The sequence below is a fragment of the Solanum lycopersicum genome, chromosome 1 (assembly GCF_036512215.1).
Source record: "Solanum lycopersicum chromosome 1, SLM_r2.1".
Lineage (NCBI taxonomy): Eukaryota > Viridiplantae > Streptophyta > Magnoliopsida > Solanales > Solanaceae > Solanum > Solanum lycopersicum.
In genome coordinates, this window is record NC_090800.1 from 62,271,380 (window position 1) to 62,288,027 (window position 16,648).

Below are 16,648 nucleotides of genomic sequence, written 5' to 3' on the forward strand. Positions count from 1 at the left end.
TTAACTCATCAATTATATAATGCCAACTCTAAAACCTATTTACACGTCATTTTTATTCAAAATATTAGATAAATTAAAATGTGGGTAAAATGCAAATTAAATTGATTATACTTCCACTTTTTTCTTTCATCTTCGTTCTTTCATAAGATTCTGCCTTTCTTCTCCGATGAAAACCCTAGGTGTCTCTTTCCTTCACGTGGATTTCTTTGTTTTTCATTTCTTTCGTTGTTAGTAATAACCATTGTTGTATTTTGTGTTGCCATTTTCAGGTTTAAGGTTGTATTGACGAGGTATCGAGCTGTGCGATGTTGGAGAAATTGAATAAGGTATATTTTGTTTTCTACCTTTGTTTTCTTGAAAAAGGTGTATTTTTTTGTTGATTCCACATTATTTTCATTATCAATCTAGGTTTTAGCCTAACTAGTGCTGATAAAGTAAGGGACTTTTTGGGCATTTCCTTTTGTTGGGGGTCTCCTATATATCGAGATATGGACAACTATATTTTAACCTGTTTTCATCATGGGGGGTGTTGTTTCTAACCCTAAACCCACTTACCAACCAGAAGTAGATGTACATGGTGTCGGCATACATAAAGATCATTTTCGTCTTGTCGAGTTTATTTCCTACACCAAAGACCTTGGGTATACAAATGTAAATGGATTTTACTATGAAGATGGTGATGAATTAGTCCAACTTACTTCTAATACTCAATTGTCAAAACTTACCAAGTGTTGAGTTTCATGTGTATGTGGTACATGAAGTTGATGAATTGGAAGAATTGCCTGCTCCATCTGCTGTTTTACCATGGTCTAACCCCGTTAAAGAATCTGTCGGTATAAATACTGAGAAAAGTGTGGAAATGAATCATATTTAAATGGAGGTGATATAAATCAGAATAGAGCTGAATTGGATCTGCCTAGTAGTGACTCAGATGTAGATGACATTCTTGATAAAGATGCTTCAGATGTTGATCAAGAATTGAGTTCCTTAGGGTTTAAAGCAGAAACAAAAGAAATCCTAATCTTAGGAAGAAAAAGTAACTGAAGAAGTACTAATAGGTGAGACTGGTGTGGACACAGGCTTTGAAGATATTGGAATAAATAAGAAGGATAGATATGTTGACAGATTGGGAAGAGATGAGAAGTATATTGATAGCTCAAAGTGTGATAGTGATGATAGCAGTGATATGCTAGATGCAGAAGCTGTTGAAGGTGTTGATCTACCAGGCATAAGAAAGAGCAAAAAGGTCAGGTATAATGATGAATGTTGTGTTGCTATTTTTGAACTTGGAGTGATTTTAAAAAAGCGAAGGAATTTAGAAATGTTTTGGCTAAACATGTTGTTGAAAAAAAATATCAAATTAAGTTAAGGCTTAATGTGTGGAAGATAATTTACAAAAAATAATATCAGATTAAGTTAAGGCTTAATGAAGCTCATAGAGTGAGAGCTAAATATACATTCCAAGAAAAATGCAAATGGTTGTGCTATGGTGTTATTGATAGGATTCCGGTAACTTTATGATTAAGAATTACCACCCTATACACAAGTATTTACCATCTAATAAGAACAAAATGTATACAACAAAATTCCTAGCAAGTAGATTTAAGAATAAAATAACTAAACAACTATCTTTGAGGATTTTGGGAAATACAAGAATTGTGCAGGGAAGAGGTAGGACTGCATATGGGTAGAACAATTTGTTACAGGCAAAGATGATGATTCTTAGAGAAAACATGGGCGACTGGAATATGAAATTTGCAAGGTTATGTGATTATGCTGAAGTTGTAAAACAAACCAATCCTTGTAGTTCTGTTTGGGTAAGAATGGATAGAGAAATTGTACCTGGAAAGAATTTGTTTGTGTACTTCTATGTATGCTTGGATGCATTGAATAAGGGGTGGAAGGAAAGATGTAGAAGAATAATAGGATTTGATGGGTTTTTCTTAAAGGGTGCTTGTAAGGGTTAACTTATTGTAGCAATTGAAAGGAATGGAAACAATCAGATGTTTTTTATAGCCTGGGTAGTTGTGGACAAAGAGACTTAACATAGCTGGAGTTTCTTTATCAACTACTTGAAAGAGGACCTGCAGTTGGGTACTGGACAGGGTCATACTGTAATGTCTAATATGCAACAGGTAACTAATTGTCTATTACTTTAATTATTGTAGATATGTAAACTGTATTTTCTTGCTTGAATTGTGTATAATTGTATTTTATTATAGGTTCTTCAAGGAGTTGTTGTTGAACTGCAACCAAATACTGTAGTTAGAATGTGCATAGACACATCAGGTCTAATTGGAGTAAAACATGGAAGGGAGAGGAAAGGAGAAAATAATTTTGGAGATCTTCCAAGGAAACTTTTGAAGTGAAGTACAATGAGGAGCTTTATAAAATGAGAAAACTTGGCAATGAAAGCATTAATGAATATTTATTGCATTATACAAGAGTATCATTGGTTAGAGCATTTATTTAAGAACATTCCAAATACAATGCAGTTGAAAATAACATATGAAAAACCTTTAACCATGGATCTTATGATGTAGACACAAATCTATAATAACCATGTTGGAAGAAATTAGGAGATAATGACTAGAACTGTGGATATGGTTAAGTTTGCTGACACCTGGATATTTGATATTGCACCTATGGTTAAACTTATGTTGGAGAAGAATAAAGAAAAAATCTAGGGCATGCATTGTGCTTTGGAATGCTGATGTTGGGTTTGAGATTGGAGAAGGGCAGTATAGGCATATAGTCAACTTGACTAATAGAGTTTTTAGGTGTAGAACTTATCATTTGAGAGGCATTCCATGCCAACATGTTATTTCTGCTTTGTACCATATTGAACAGGAACATGAACCACTTGTGGAGTATTGATATAAGAAGGATACCTTCTTAAAGGCTTATAGTCATTTCATTCAACCAATTCCAAATATGAAGATGTGGTCTGAAACTAACAATCTAAGGATTGAGTCTCCTTAAACTAAATAAATGTTTGGTAGACCTCCAAGAAATGAAAGAAAAAGTAAAGATGAACCAAGAAAGAAGTATGGAAAGATGTCCAAACAAGGGGTGAAAAATATTTGTTCCAAGTGTAAACAACCAGGCCACAACAAGAAATATTGCAATGTAAAATAATTTATTATTTGTTTGTGTTTTTTTTAATTCTTGTTGAATTGTTATGAACAAAATTTATGTTGATATTTAGGTTGTGTCCATACTTCACAACCAACTAGCCACAATTCACAATTTACTGCTGGTCAAAGTTCACTAGGAAGTAGCCATCCTGAACTGACAAGCTCCTACCAACCTGGACCAACAAGATTCAACTAACCTGCACAACATCAAGCAATCATGTTTCTTCAACAACAGTTTATGATGATACCAGTAGAGTTAAAAAGACAAGGGAAACGACAAAAATAAGCCAACCACCACTAGTTGCGGATGCAAGTATCATGTTACAAGAGGAATAATCAGACAACTACCTCTAAGGACAAGATAAATTGTTGGACAAAAAAGAGGAAAAGTTGCAACTAAAGAAGATTCTGCAAGAGGGGGACCCAAGAGGCAAACTAAAGGTGGAGCAAGTAATGTTGGATTTGGTATCTACACAAGTGCAAGTGAAACCTAAATACTAAACGTAAGTTTGTCACTAATTATCTCTTAAATGAATGAAACTTTATATATTAAGTTTGATTGTTTTCTTCAAAAAAATAGTTTGTGACTTCAAGTCAAAGGATTCTACCAACAGGTTCAAGACATAAGGATGCAAATTTAACGGGTATAGACACTAGTTTTAAGCCTAGAGGCTTGAGATGGAAAAATTAGGATATTGTCACCACTTTCCAATTGCAGCAAATGGCAAACAAAAAGAAGTAAAACCAACTTAGAATAGGTTGATTTTGGGCCCTTATTATGTTGTTATATGTTTTTGGAGTATGCTAGCTTTGTTTTGGTATTAGTAAATACTTTTGTGAAGGTTTTATGTAGCTTTTGTTTATGCTAGATTTATTTTTGAACGTTATTTTGATACAATTTTATAAAGGTTGTAGCCTTGAATGGTATGTAGGATAATGCTAACTTTGAGCTCATTAGACGTATTGTGTAATTTGGGTGTTACATTGTGAGGAATATGATCAATTGTGTAATTTGGTTATTTGTTTTTAGTGTTAGATTGTGAGAACGAATATGAGATTTGTATATAGTCAAAAATCAATTTTTACAGCAACAACAACATCAAAATACTACTAGAACATGGAATCCAAAATGCACAATTAATCAAAAATTTATAGCAACAACAACATCAAAATACTACTAGATCGAACACCAAATACAATATCAAAATACTACTAGACCGAACACCTCTAGAACAGTAACAATTAACCTTCAATTTTCATAGTCCAAACATTAGCAACCCGGTAGCAACGACACCAACAATAAATATATTTCTTACTCGCTTTAATTTTTCATCAAAAGCATTGACTTTCTTCAACAATCCCAACATTACCCTGTTTGCTTGTGGAGGGTGTCGATCTTCATATCAAAGAAAATAGTCACAACCACTCATTTTCTATAAAAAAAAAATTAAAAAAAATTAGACAAACACAATTAATCATCTAATTGACTTTAAAAAAGTAACGAAAACAAGAATTTTACCTTTGAAATTCTACAAATAAAAATTCTACGCCCTGCATTTAATTGGGTCCATGAAGTCATTAATAGTGCTTCATTACCACACCTACAATGTCGATCTTCATACACAGATGTGATGGAAGAATTGAAGAAGCTCGACATGAAAGTATTAATGGGCCAAGAATTAAAGAAAGTCTGAAGAGGAGAGAAATTGAAAAAGAAGGTAGAAATTGGAAAAGATCAGAGAAATTGGGGTACAATTGGGGTAAAATCAATATAAATAGATGATGTGGAGTAATATTACCGTTGATGACGCCACATCAAACGAAATTTGATGTTACACGCTTTGAATCAGTGAAAATTACGCGACACTCTAGTTGTGCAAAAAGTGTTAAAGTGACACATACAAAAAATAAAAATTCTTTAGTTAAGGTATCTAAGTGAAATATCGTGCCAAGTTTAGGAGGACACTGATGGGTCAGCCCTTCTAAAATTAAGTTGGGTGGGGCTTTTAAATTTTGAAAAAAAATAATAAATAGCGGGTTCATAGGATTAAGACATGTGTACTATCGTTATTATAAAGGGTATATACGTTCTAAAATTTGAACAGTAAGGGAACTGATGTACTAAAAATATAACGAAGGATATATACTTACCATTTTCGATAGTTCGGGGGTATATATATCTTTTTTCCCATAAAATTTTAATCTGAGTTTGAGTGCAGTTCAATCTTGTGGTGTATTCGTTTGTAGTGAGTAGGGCCTCTTTCTCGTTGATCAGTTCGCCTCCGCTCTATTGAAAAGTAGGAATTCCTACGGCGGTTTTGTCAACGAACGCGTGAAAATTAGGGCCTGAGTCGAGTATGATTTGATCCAGATTCAAAAATTGGGGTCGAAATTCTGACTTGAAAGTTAAATCTTTGGTCTCGAATCGAGTGTTGAAGTCGAATTAAATTGATAGATCGTGTTAAGGTCGAATGTTGAGGTCAGGTTTTGAATTAGATATCCGACCCAATCTGATTGTCGTGTCTTAGGTCGAAGTCATGATCATATCTCGAAGGTCGAATTTCAGACATGTAGTCAGGGGTGTGTCATAGTTCGCTTGTCGGGTCATGTAATAGATCAATTATCGAGGTTAGTTTCGGGTCAAAAATATTTTTTTAACTTTCTAAAAAAAGATATTCTTTTTATAATGTTTTTCTTTCACAAACCAAACACTAAAAAATAATTTGCAAAAAATATTTTCTACTCACCAATCAAATATAAGAAAATAAGTTAAAATCCATTCATTTTCCATAAAAAACATTTTCCTACCCGCCAAACACACCCTAATTCATACTGATTTTCATAATCTCCTAAAAGAAAAAATGATTTAATAAAAAAAGAAAGAAGAAAGGAAGTGAATATAGAAATATGAAATAGATATAAATGAGAGGAAAAACCCTTGTAAGAGTTTAGCTCAAAAATCAAAATCCTATCCCCTCTGCTCCTTCACCAAAAATGGAGTCCCTCCTTCTTACCTCTTCACCTGATATCGGGAAGTTGCTCAGCTCCTCTTCCTCCTCTTCTTGTAAATGTTATCCTTCAGTTTCAGCAAGTGGGCACCCTTCTTTCTTCCTATATTTTCCCCACAAGAACAACCGAATTCCCTCTGTTATTGTTTCAGCATCAAACAAGAAGAAGAAGAAATCTGACTCCCACAGCTTTATTCCTAAACCTGATGAAGCCACTGGTCCTTTTCCCGAAGCTGTGCTCCTTAGAGAGGTACTTTTTGCTTACACCCATTTTGTAATTTTTGTTTGTTTATCCCCAATTCTGAACAATCTCTGAGGCTCTTCATTCTTAAGTCCAATTTTCTTTTGATTTTTTGTGTGAGTTCTGATTTAATTTGAACACTTTTTACTTTGACAAGTTGCTGTTTAAATTCTGCAGAGGAAGGTCCAAGAAGATGGTAGACTTGTACCTGAGTTTGCAGATGCTGAAGAGGGTAAGCCATTATTTGCTCAATACTGTCTTACTTTCCGTGGATTCTTTAGAGGCTGAGGTCACTAAACGTTTTGAGTCTAATTTGCAGAGGAACTGTTTGAGGCTCTAAATCTGCAGTTGGAAAGTGATCTGAATGTGGAACAGAGTAAGTACGGATCATGTTATGAGCTTCATATCTTGAATAGAGAAACCCTAAACTTTATACATGGTAGCTGGATATGTTGTCTTTTTTTTTTGTGCATATTACTTTTTCTAAAATGGATGGTGGGATCAAAGGGTTCATATAGGCGATAACAAATAGTTGTAATAATGTTATGGTTATACTTACATTAGGTTTTGGTAGAGATAACTGTGTGATTTGGAGAACCTTCTAGTTTCAAAGACCAGTATCTGTATGAAACGTGCCCAAACATAGAGGACTTATATTACTAATCCCAAGTACTTGAGCACTTAAGGTTATGGCCTAATGGTCAATGAAGAGGTTGAGAGTCATGAGGTCTACTTGGTATATAGTGGTGAGAGGTGGCAGTTATCCCGTGGAATTAGTCGAGGCGTGCGAAAGCTGGCGTGTACCGCACGATCATAAAAAAAAGTAGTTGATTAGTTGATTGAAATAATTATGTTGGAATTCTCATAAATTTCCTAGTGGATAAAAAATGTGTTGTGAATTAGTATTTCGGATTTTGTGCAACATGTCATCTGTACAATAACATCTGTGTGGCTTAGCAGTAAGCCAAAGGAAAGGTTTAGATTGTGTTTTATTGAACTAAGGAAAATTTTGTGTCTATTCGTGAGCTAAGATTGTTTTTGACTAAAGTAGCATGCCTTGTCTCATTAGTTCTTGCTAATATTGCTTATACAGGATGATTTACTCACTAAATGGAATTGAAAGTGCAGGAAGAATAGTATTGTTATGGATCTTGTTGTTTTCGTTTCGGTTAATAGTTTATACTATTTATTGGCTTCCTTCTGTGTACAGTGCGACACTATGAAGTGGTGTATCTGATTCATGAGGATCGTGAAGATGAGGTTGAGAGTGTGAATGCTAATGTTCAAGGTTAGCTTTCCCTTTTCATATATCAAACATCCGGTTTTTTTGCTGTGTGCTGTCAAATGAGTTTACCAAGTCTTTTTTTTAAGCTCCCCACTTGTGGGATTACACTGGGTTTATTGTTGTATGACACCTCATGCCCTTTTCGGAAGAGCTGAGAATGGTGAAATGATGTCAGAATCTAGTATCTCAGAAGTGGTTCCAATCTGCTGGACGATGTAGCCTATGTTGCTTGGACTCTCCAAAAATTTTGCCCCACCCGTGTTGGGTTCTTCAAAATGCACTACTTCCGGAGTATCCAACACGCACCTGTCTAGATATTTGAAGAGTCCGAGCAAGATAGGATGTAGCAACCACAGTTCTGCTCCCTTACTCCCCATTAATCCTCCCAATGGAGGCGCTTTTGGTTTACCAATCACCAGCACTTTCTCACGGTGATTTACATTTCTATTTCTATATGGTGGCTAAATAACCGTGAAATTTGTGAATTTTTATTTGTAAATGCAGAATTTTTGAAAGAGAAGAAAGGGAGGTTGTGGAGATTCAGTGATTGGGGTATGCGTAGACTGGCATATAAGATTCAGAAAGCATCACGAGCTCATTACATTTTGATGAATTTTGAGTTGGAAGCCAAATGGATTAATGATTTCAAGAGCATGCTTGACAAAGATGAGAGAGTCATTCGACATCTTGTGATGAAGCGGGACAAGGCAGAAACAGAGGATTGTCCTCCACCTCCCGAGTTCCATACCACGGGTGCTGGTACAGATGATGAAAATGAAGAGGATATGGATGATTATGATGATGACAATTTCGAGGGTGAGGATGATATAGATATGGAATTTAATGATGATGATTATACAGATGGTGTTATTCTTGTGGATGTTGACGACGATGTAGATGATAGGAACAGTAGAAACCGTCGACAAATTGATACACACAAGACGGGGAAAAGGAAAGTGAGTGTGTGAAAACTAATTGAATTTATTTTGTTCACTATCTTAGAATTTTGATTACTTTTAAGTTCACTATTAGATCATCTATCAACCACGAGATAAAAGCTGGATCGTGTAGCCCAAATATTTCTTTGTACAGGTCCTGTATGTACTAACAACGTAAAAGACCGTATCGAAGCAATGATATCTGAAAATGTATAGATAGAAATAAAAACTGCACCTGGACTATAGAGCTCCTCACCCACTAAAAAGAGAAGAGGCCGGGGAGGATCGATACACTTCATTGTCCATCCCATGGACAACTCCTTCCTCTTAGGGCTGTCGGGGGAGTCCGAGGCGGCTCTAACCAAAAGTAGGAAGCTGAGCGAAGTAAAGTAATCAAAGAGAAAGCCAGTGCTAGTAGCAAGGACTTGTCACAATCCATTAGGGCACATAGAATCTATGTCCTAGGTGTGGACGAAGATCGAGACTTCTCTAAGATCCGAATTCGATGGTATATCCCTCTTCTATTGTTCTTAGACGGATCTCTCACTCACTCTTGATGAAGAAGGAGACTTCAGCAAAGTTGAAAATAGCTGGCCACTAACAGAACAACGCCAGAAAAAGAAAACAATCCATGCGTAAAGGTGAAACACAAACCAGGTAAAAAGCTTGTAACAGAAATAAAGGAAAAAAAGAATTACTACATCTGTTCTCTTTAGGCAATCAAGAACAGAATTTCAGGTTACATATCCCATGATAGAACAGGAAAAAGGGCCAAAAGATTAAAAAAAAAATAGTGTTTCCGAATAAGCCAACACCTATGATGAATTTTTCTATCGCTGACTTGTTTTGTTCTTCTAGCAAAACCCACCTCCCTTTCTCACTCTATGCATAATGCCTCTTGCAAATAATCATGCCAAAAAGATCAGTGTTCTACAAAAATATGGCTGCCATTTCATGTGTCTGGTTCCCGGTTCTGACCTGTGTCAATCCTTGGACACCTCAAAAAGATAGCCTTGACAAGGGTTTCTCATGAAACTTCTTCCAAACTATAGAGACAGGAAATAAACAATTTTACAATCAGTGCCAAAATAATAAAATGCAGTAAAAGAAATGCAGTCAGGCTCCATCTAACAATCTTCAGAATAAAAACAGTGGCAATCTATTACTAGAAAGGTTTTAGTTCAATTCAACAAAAGACTGATAGCAATAAGCAAGTAAGAAGAACAAGAAAATAACTGACACTAGAAACACAGCCTTTTTAGCAAAGGGGTTAGGACTTAGGAGTCAGAGGGATCTATTACTAAAAGGTACCTGCAGAGCATCATGACCTTATAAATATTATTGCTGCTACTAGAGCTGTCTAATTTTTCAGAATAGACACTATTTAAAATACCTATTCTGCATTTTGGTTGTACTCACAAGCTTAAGCTTATGATATCCTAGCAAAAATTAGCAATTTAATACCTACAATATCTTTTCATGGTTCTCCAAAATCCTCTAATCAACAGCAAATTAAATTAGGATTCACCTGCAAAATCTATTTAATAGAAAAAGTCAAATTAACTGATACTCTGGGGGTCAACAAGGTGAGAACACCAATAGTAAATAAACATACAAAAATATTATTATTAGAGGATGTTAAACAACTCTTTTTGAGGGATTCTTACTAGCCATATATGCCTAAACAAGTTGTTAATGCCAATTCAGGTCTGGCGAAGGACCCCTCCATCGTAAAATTTCTTTCACTGCAACTACTGCCGTTTATATCCATAGTGAAGGTTTTTACGCATATTCATCATTCCAGTATGATGAAGCAAGTTCACACCTTCAGTCTGCTGCCAATATACTATCTAGATATTCTAGTGCACTTCCATAGCCAATCTTGCTAAACAAATGACGGACCAGAACATTCCATGTCGATATCTTGGGTGGAATGCCATCATTTATCATCTTCTGGAGGCAACAGATTGCAGCTTCCAGACCAACCCAACTGCACAGTCCATCTATCAGACAGGTATAGGATATGAAACCTGGACGCAAGCCGACTTGACTCATAGCATTCAGAAGTTGTTTTGCAGATTCAACCTTACCACCCTTACAGTACGCATTCATAAGTATGTTGAACGTGAGAACATCAGGTCTTATTCCCTTAACCAGCATTTTTGCCACAAGTTTTACGGCTTCCTCAAGCATCCCCATATGGCAGAGACCAGATGCTATAGTGTTGTACGTGACTAAATTAAATTCAATATTTTTTTCCTCCATTTCCCTAACAAGCTGAAGTGCTACCGTCAGGTTGTTACATTTGAACAACCCATCCAACAACTCATTATATGAGGTAGTATTACCTGAGCAACCAAATCTTTCCATTTGATTATATAGCATCACTGCCCATTCAATTCTACCACTACAACACAAACCTTTGATAAATGTGTTAAAAGTAATGGTATTTGGTGGGCAATTTTCTATTACCATGTGATCTAGAAGACTGTAAGCTTGTTCAAACATGAAATTCCTGCAGAGTACATCAACCATACATGTATATACAACAACATTTGGATGGCAACCATGATTTATCATCCTATTCCATATCTCAGATGCTTTAATCACATCTCCGGATTTGGCAAATCCATCAATGAGGGTGCTGTAGGTTGTCGAATTTGGAAGGCAGTCACTTGTTTCCATTGCACTATAAACAGACAGAGCCATATTCATATTACCAGCCAAACACAGACCATGAAGAAGTGCATTATATGCTACAACATTGGGCAAAATTCCCTCTTTGATCATACCATCCCACACATGAAGAGCTTCATACCATTGTCCCAATAATGAATTTCCCTTAATCAAACAAGTAAACGAATGAATATTTGGAGAACAGCCACTAACAAACATCTTGCTCAGCATAGCAAAAGAAAGACCAATATTTCCTTGGTCAGCAAATGCATTTAAAAGGGTAGTGTACGTGATGACATTAGGATCAACTCCCTTGTAAGCCATCTCATTCAACAAATCAACTGCCTCCTTAGTATTATATTCCTTACAAAGCCCATTTATCAGAGCATTATAAGCAGGAACAGTGGGAGTGAATCTCATGGCCACTTCTCTGGCTTCTCTTACTTTACCAAACTTACACAAGGAAGACACAATTGTTGTATAGCTCACTTCATCAGGAGAACACACCTTGTTCGACATTTCCATGAGTAACTTCAGAGCTCCATCTACCCTATTATTCTTGCACAATGCTTTCAAAAGAATGTTATGAGTATACACATTGGGAACAACCCCATCTTTCTTCATGTTATTATAAATAGGATTAATCATGTGAAACCTATCCTCACTAAGCAAAGCATCTAACAGATGATTATATATCCTAACTGTAGGCTTACACCCAAAATCCTGTATCCTGTAGAATGTCTTCAATGCTTGCTCTGCTGTGTTACCTCTCCTATACGAATCAATCACACTGATAAATATATCTTCGGAACAACTAATACCTTCTAATTTCATCTGTTGCAAGAGGTATTGAACACTATCCATCTCCTGGTGTTGCCCAAGTTTTTCCATCATTATTTTATATGTTAAAGGGGTGTGCTTGAAAAATGTTGAATTAGCAACCCATTTGAAATACTCTAAAGCATTTGAAATATTTTCATCATATTTCAATCTCTTTAATACATCAAATTCTTTGAGCTCAACGGGAGTTTTACCACCATTAAATTGATCAACATTGAAACTTGCGTTTACATTGTTGAGGATTAAAGGAAGAGACCTTTTTTGGACTTTCAACAACAAGGAACATCCATCTTTCAAGTACATAGTACAGTGAAAGACACAATTTTTATCAACTTACACGAAAGAAAGAACCCAAAAAGGGGAATTAAGAAGCAACTGGATATTAAAAAAGAATCCGAGCGATTAATTGGGGATAATATGTGGAGAGTGATTATTGTTGAACAAAGAAATTGATAATGAGTTTCCCGGTAGAGAAATTATACCTATGGTGCACTGGATAAACAAAATTGAAAGAGAATTACTGATTTTCACTCCGTCCTGGTAGTTCTCCGGCAAGCAGGGGAACGCAGGGATTGTTAATGGCGTCGGCGGTCCGAACTCGGTAGTTTCACGACCCGAATTATCAATACAGCTATTTTTAGTTCTGAAATATATTTTCAGGCCTTGTTTGGCCTGAAATTTTTATGTAACTGTGTGTAGGTACATTATTTGACTTATTTGGTTGGACATGTAATTACTTGGTTAACAAATAATTGTATTCGATTAATAAAGATGATTACACTTTTTAATTCTTTGGGAGAGACACTAAATTCCTAATTACAAGTTATATTATTTTTTAATTTATATATTTGTTTTTTCGTTTTAATTATTTTATTTCTATTAGTTTCAATTCTTTTTCTTAATGATATAAAATTTTCTAAACGTTTATTTTTTTTATTTGTAGTAGGCTATATGGATGATCCCTTTCACTATAATGGACTTAGTTTACTCGGATATTTCTAGAAAAAGTTTGTTCCACGTAGTAAGAGGGAGCGTAAGAGGGTCGAGTTCGAGGGTTTACAACAACATAATATGTCAATCGCAATATATAAGGATAAATTTCATGCATTGGCTAGATATGCCTAGATGATACTTTCCACCGAAGCTAAGAGGGTGAGAAGGTTTGTTAATGGGCTGATATTCCGATTCGTTGGGGAGTTTCTCAGGTTATTTCGTTTGGTATTCCGTTCCATAAGGTGGTAGATACTGCTGAGAAGTTAGAAATGATTTGACATGAGCTATTTGAGCAGTGTGAGGAAAAAGGGCCCGTCATTTAGGTACTATGGTAGTGCTCCGCCTAAAGGTCGGGGTTACTCGGGGAGAGGTTATCATTCTCAGTCTAGCAGACCAATTCATGCTATTATATACCAACATTTGAGGCTGATTATGCTAGCATAGTTATTTGAGTCCAGTGCATACTTCACAAGGTTTATCTAGGTTGTAAAGGGTATTTTGGTCATTCAGGGTCCTTTCATCAGTCTATGCCTCGTAAGGGTGTTTTGACTGTGACTATATGGGGCACTTGGGAGAGATTTCCTTAAGACCAGATGTGTAGCTCGCAACAGAGTTCTAAGCTTCGACTTTCAGGATTGCACAACCTCCAACTAGGGGAGGTCTACAGAGTGGCAGATGTGATTCTCAATCAGGTAGAGGTTCCCATTCTGGTTGAGGTGGTAGTCGAGAAGGTTCACAGTCTAAAGACGATCGTGCTCACTATTATGATTTTTTGGGTAGGCCAGAGGCTGAGGCTTCATATATTGTTATCACAGGTATCATTTTGATTTATCATCGACCCACTATTGTATTTTTTGATCCAGACTCTACTTATTCTTATATGTCCACATAGTTTGCTTCGGGTCTGAATATATTATGTTGGTAGTTTGATAAGAGTTTCTTCGTAAATTACAAGAAAGAGAGAATGAGTAGTGGGTGGTGTAGATCTAGTTCACTAGAGTTGTTGAGGTTTTTTTCGAGAGATGTGGTTTAGGTGTTAGGTTTGTGTTGGTGGGTTGTTTTTTGGTGGGCTCGATGGTTGGAGTTGGTGGTGTGAGCAACGGGAATAAAGGGAACATAATGGGGTTTGGCGATTTGGTGGCATGGAGATGTAGGGATGTTTGTAAGCTTCGATAGCAAGCTTTCGGTTTCATCGAATATGGCGAATTATAGAGTGAATAGTGGTGGTATGGGGGTGGTATAATTCCTATAATAATAACGAAGGTGGGTATGAGATCTAGTTGTAATGCATTTGTTTGGATGGTGTAGTTGTTGAGATCCAAATATGAGACGAGACAATGATTAGGTTTTACATAATTTAGAAATTCTTTCCTCAAAATTTGAAAAACATCCACCATTATTTACTTTAGGATGAAGCAAAAGGTTATTGTCACGCCCTACATTACCCCTAAATGTAACACAAGACCTAGGATCACAAGTGACTCAAGTTAACCCTGAGTCTAACATATCACAAACATACTGAAATATAACTAGGAAAGCGGAAGCATAACTGTAAATTGAGTCGAAACTAAAGGATTTTAAATGAAAATATAATTTAAAATTCAGGGTAAACTACCCGAAAACAACCGAACACTAAGTCTATGTTTGAAAGCCTCTAATATTGAGCAACCTAGATAAGTCCCCAGCGAACTCTAAAAATAGTAAAAGGATTTACAATAATCTAACTAGACCGAAAGCATAAAGAAACATGAACCATGAGGACTCGTCACTGAAGTTGTTGAGTATAGGCTGAAAATCAAATTAAGCGTGAATTGGATGCTGAGTGTATGAAACTACATCATAAAATGATATAGCACAAAGTATTAGTAAGTACTTGAAATGTACAGATCATGCAAGATATAGATACTAAGATGAACAATGATATAACTGAGTATTATAATAATCAGCACAGAAATAGATTGTACTAAAATGTAACTAGCCAAGCTAAATGCAATAATCAAGTACTAATCATGTAGCTAATATGCTTAACTGACTACTGAAATGAATACTTGATAACATGGTCAATGCAATAAAAGTATGACTGCGGGAGCAACTATTAGCCAATATAAATAATTTGAGCTAAACAGAAGGTATGATTGTGAGAGCTACTATTAGCCGACATAAACCACATGACTGTGGCGTGATCACTAAAATTAGTGCCCAACAAAAGGGACTTCTAAACCTGCGTTGGCACATATTTTTGGGACTGTGAGGGTATGATGAACCCTAGTGTAACTCGATGCTAAGTCTATTTTCAACTAAATAAAATTCTAAAATGCACTAAAGTACCGAGTAAGTCAACATACATGTTATCTGGGAATGCATATAAATCTATTGAAAGGTAATGACATTCAAATTTTAAAGCATGATCTTATGACTAAGCTGTCTACCCAGTATAATTCATGAGTAGTGATGTTTAATGTAAGCTAGGATTCTAAACTCTATACATGAAACTATGCAGAATTTCCAAGAAACATGTTATCTAGATTATGGAAACTATAACAGCTAAAGCACAATCTATCTCCTAGGCTTTAGAAATTTTGGATCTAAACAAGGTATGAAGAATTAAAGAACTGACTGAACTCTAGGGACCTAATGGGTGAAACGAACCCACTAATGAAATTTCACATATTTGATAACGAAATCTATAGTGAAATTCTTTGAATTTCGGGGCTGAACTTGAAAAGACCTTTGCTTGTTCTTGGGAAAAATCGAGTCTTACTCTTTTTTTCGTTCTAATATGAGTGATTTTAGGAGAATGAGGGTTCTAGGTAGGTTTTGACTAGATTATTAGACTTAGGTTGAGTAAAACAATGTAGTTTAGACATTAAACGTAGTTTAAGTGCCCAACATATTGGGAAAAAGACCAAAATGACCCTGACTTAAATCTGACAAAGTGACTTTAAGACAGGCTTCACGGGCCGTCTAGAGCACCACAACCCATCAAATGGGTCATGAAGATACTCTGCTCGACAAGGCTTCACTATTTCGGGCATAACTTTTTGTTCTAAGCATTGGAATTAGGCAAACTTCGTGGAATTGAAAAGTGTATTGAGGCTCTAATTTGATAGGTCATGGCCACCTTATTCATTTTGTGCTGACAGATATGAACGCTTGAAGTTTACCCTAAATTATAAGCCTGATAAGTCTGCTTCACGAACAACGTCATGGTCTGTGTGGAGCTTGATTGACTGTTTAGACGTCTGTGACACTTCACCAATGACTTTGGGGTGAAACCTCACTTAAAAGCTGATAAAGTGACTTAAAGATAGGTTTCACGGGCCATCTAGAGTACCACGACCTTTCAGTGGGTCGTGAAGATGCTCTGCCCGATGGGGCTTCACTAAAACGAATATAACGTTTTTACTCCGAGCTCAAAATTAGGCAAACTTGGTGGCGCTAGAAAGAGGACTCAAAGACCTTAAATTCGATAGGTACTGATCCACCTCAATCATTTCGTGTTAAAAAAAATGATCATCAAAAGATGAACC

At 36.0% G+C, this 16,648-nt stretch overlaps 2 protein-coding genes across 2 annotated transcripts; one reads left to right on the forward strand and one right to left on the reverse strand.

Annotated features, from left to right (window-relative positions):
- Positions 1 to 6,087: 6,087 nt before the first annotated feature.
- Positions 6,088 to 8,732, forward strand: LOC101245198 (ribosomal protein S6-like protein). The gene is given in 5 exon segments (NM_001346830.1): positions 6,088 to 6,395; positions 6,564 to 6,618; positions 6,706 to 6,762; positions 7,597 to 7,674; positions 8,176 to 8,732. Coding segments are annotated over 5 exon segments (918 nt in total). The 5' UTR covers positions 6,088 to 6,131; the 3' UTR covers positions 8,640 to 8,732.
- Positions 8,733 to 9,267: 535 nt separating this feature from the next.
- On the reverse strand, positions 9,268 to 12,907 carry LOC101259072 (pentatricopeptide repeat-containing protein At3g48810). Its single transcript, XM_004229050.5, has 2 exons — positions 10,277 to 12,907; positions 9,268 to 9,655 (listed from the first exon to the last, which is right to left on the reverse strand). Exon 1 carries the CDS (start codon positions 12,426 to 12,428, stop codon positions 10,437 to 10,439), a length of 1,992 nt encoding a protein of 663 aa, XP_004229098.1. The 5' UTR covers positions 12,429 to 12,907; the 3' UTR covers positions 9,268 to 9,655; positions 10,277 to 10,436.
- Between the last annotated feature and the right edge of the window lie 3,741 nt (positions 12,908 to 16,648).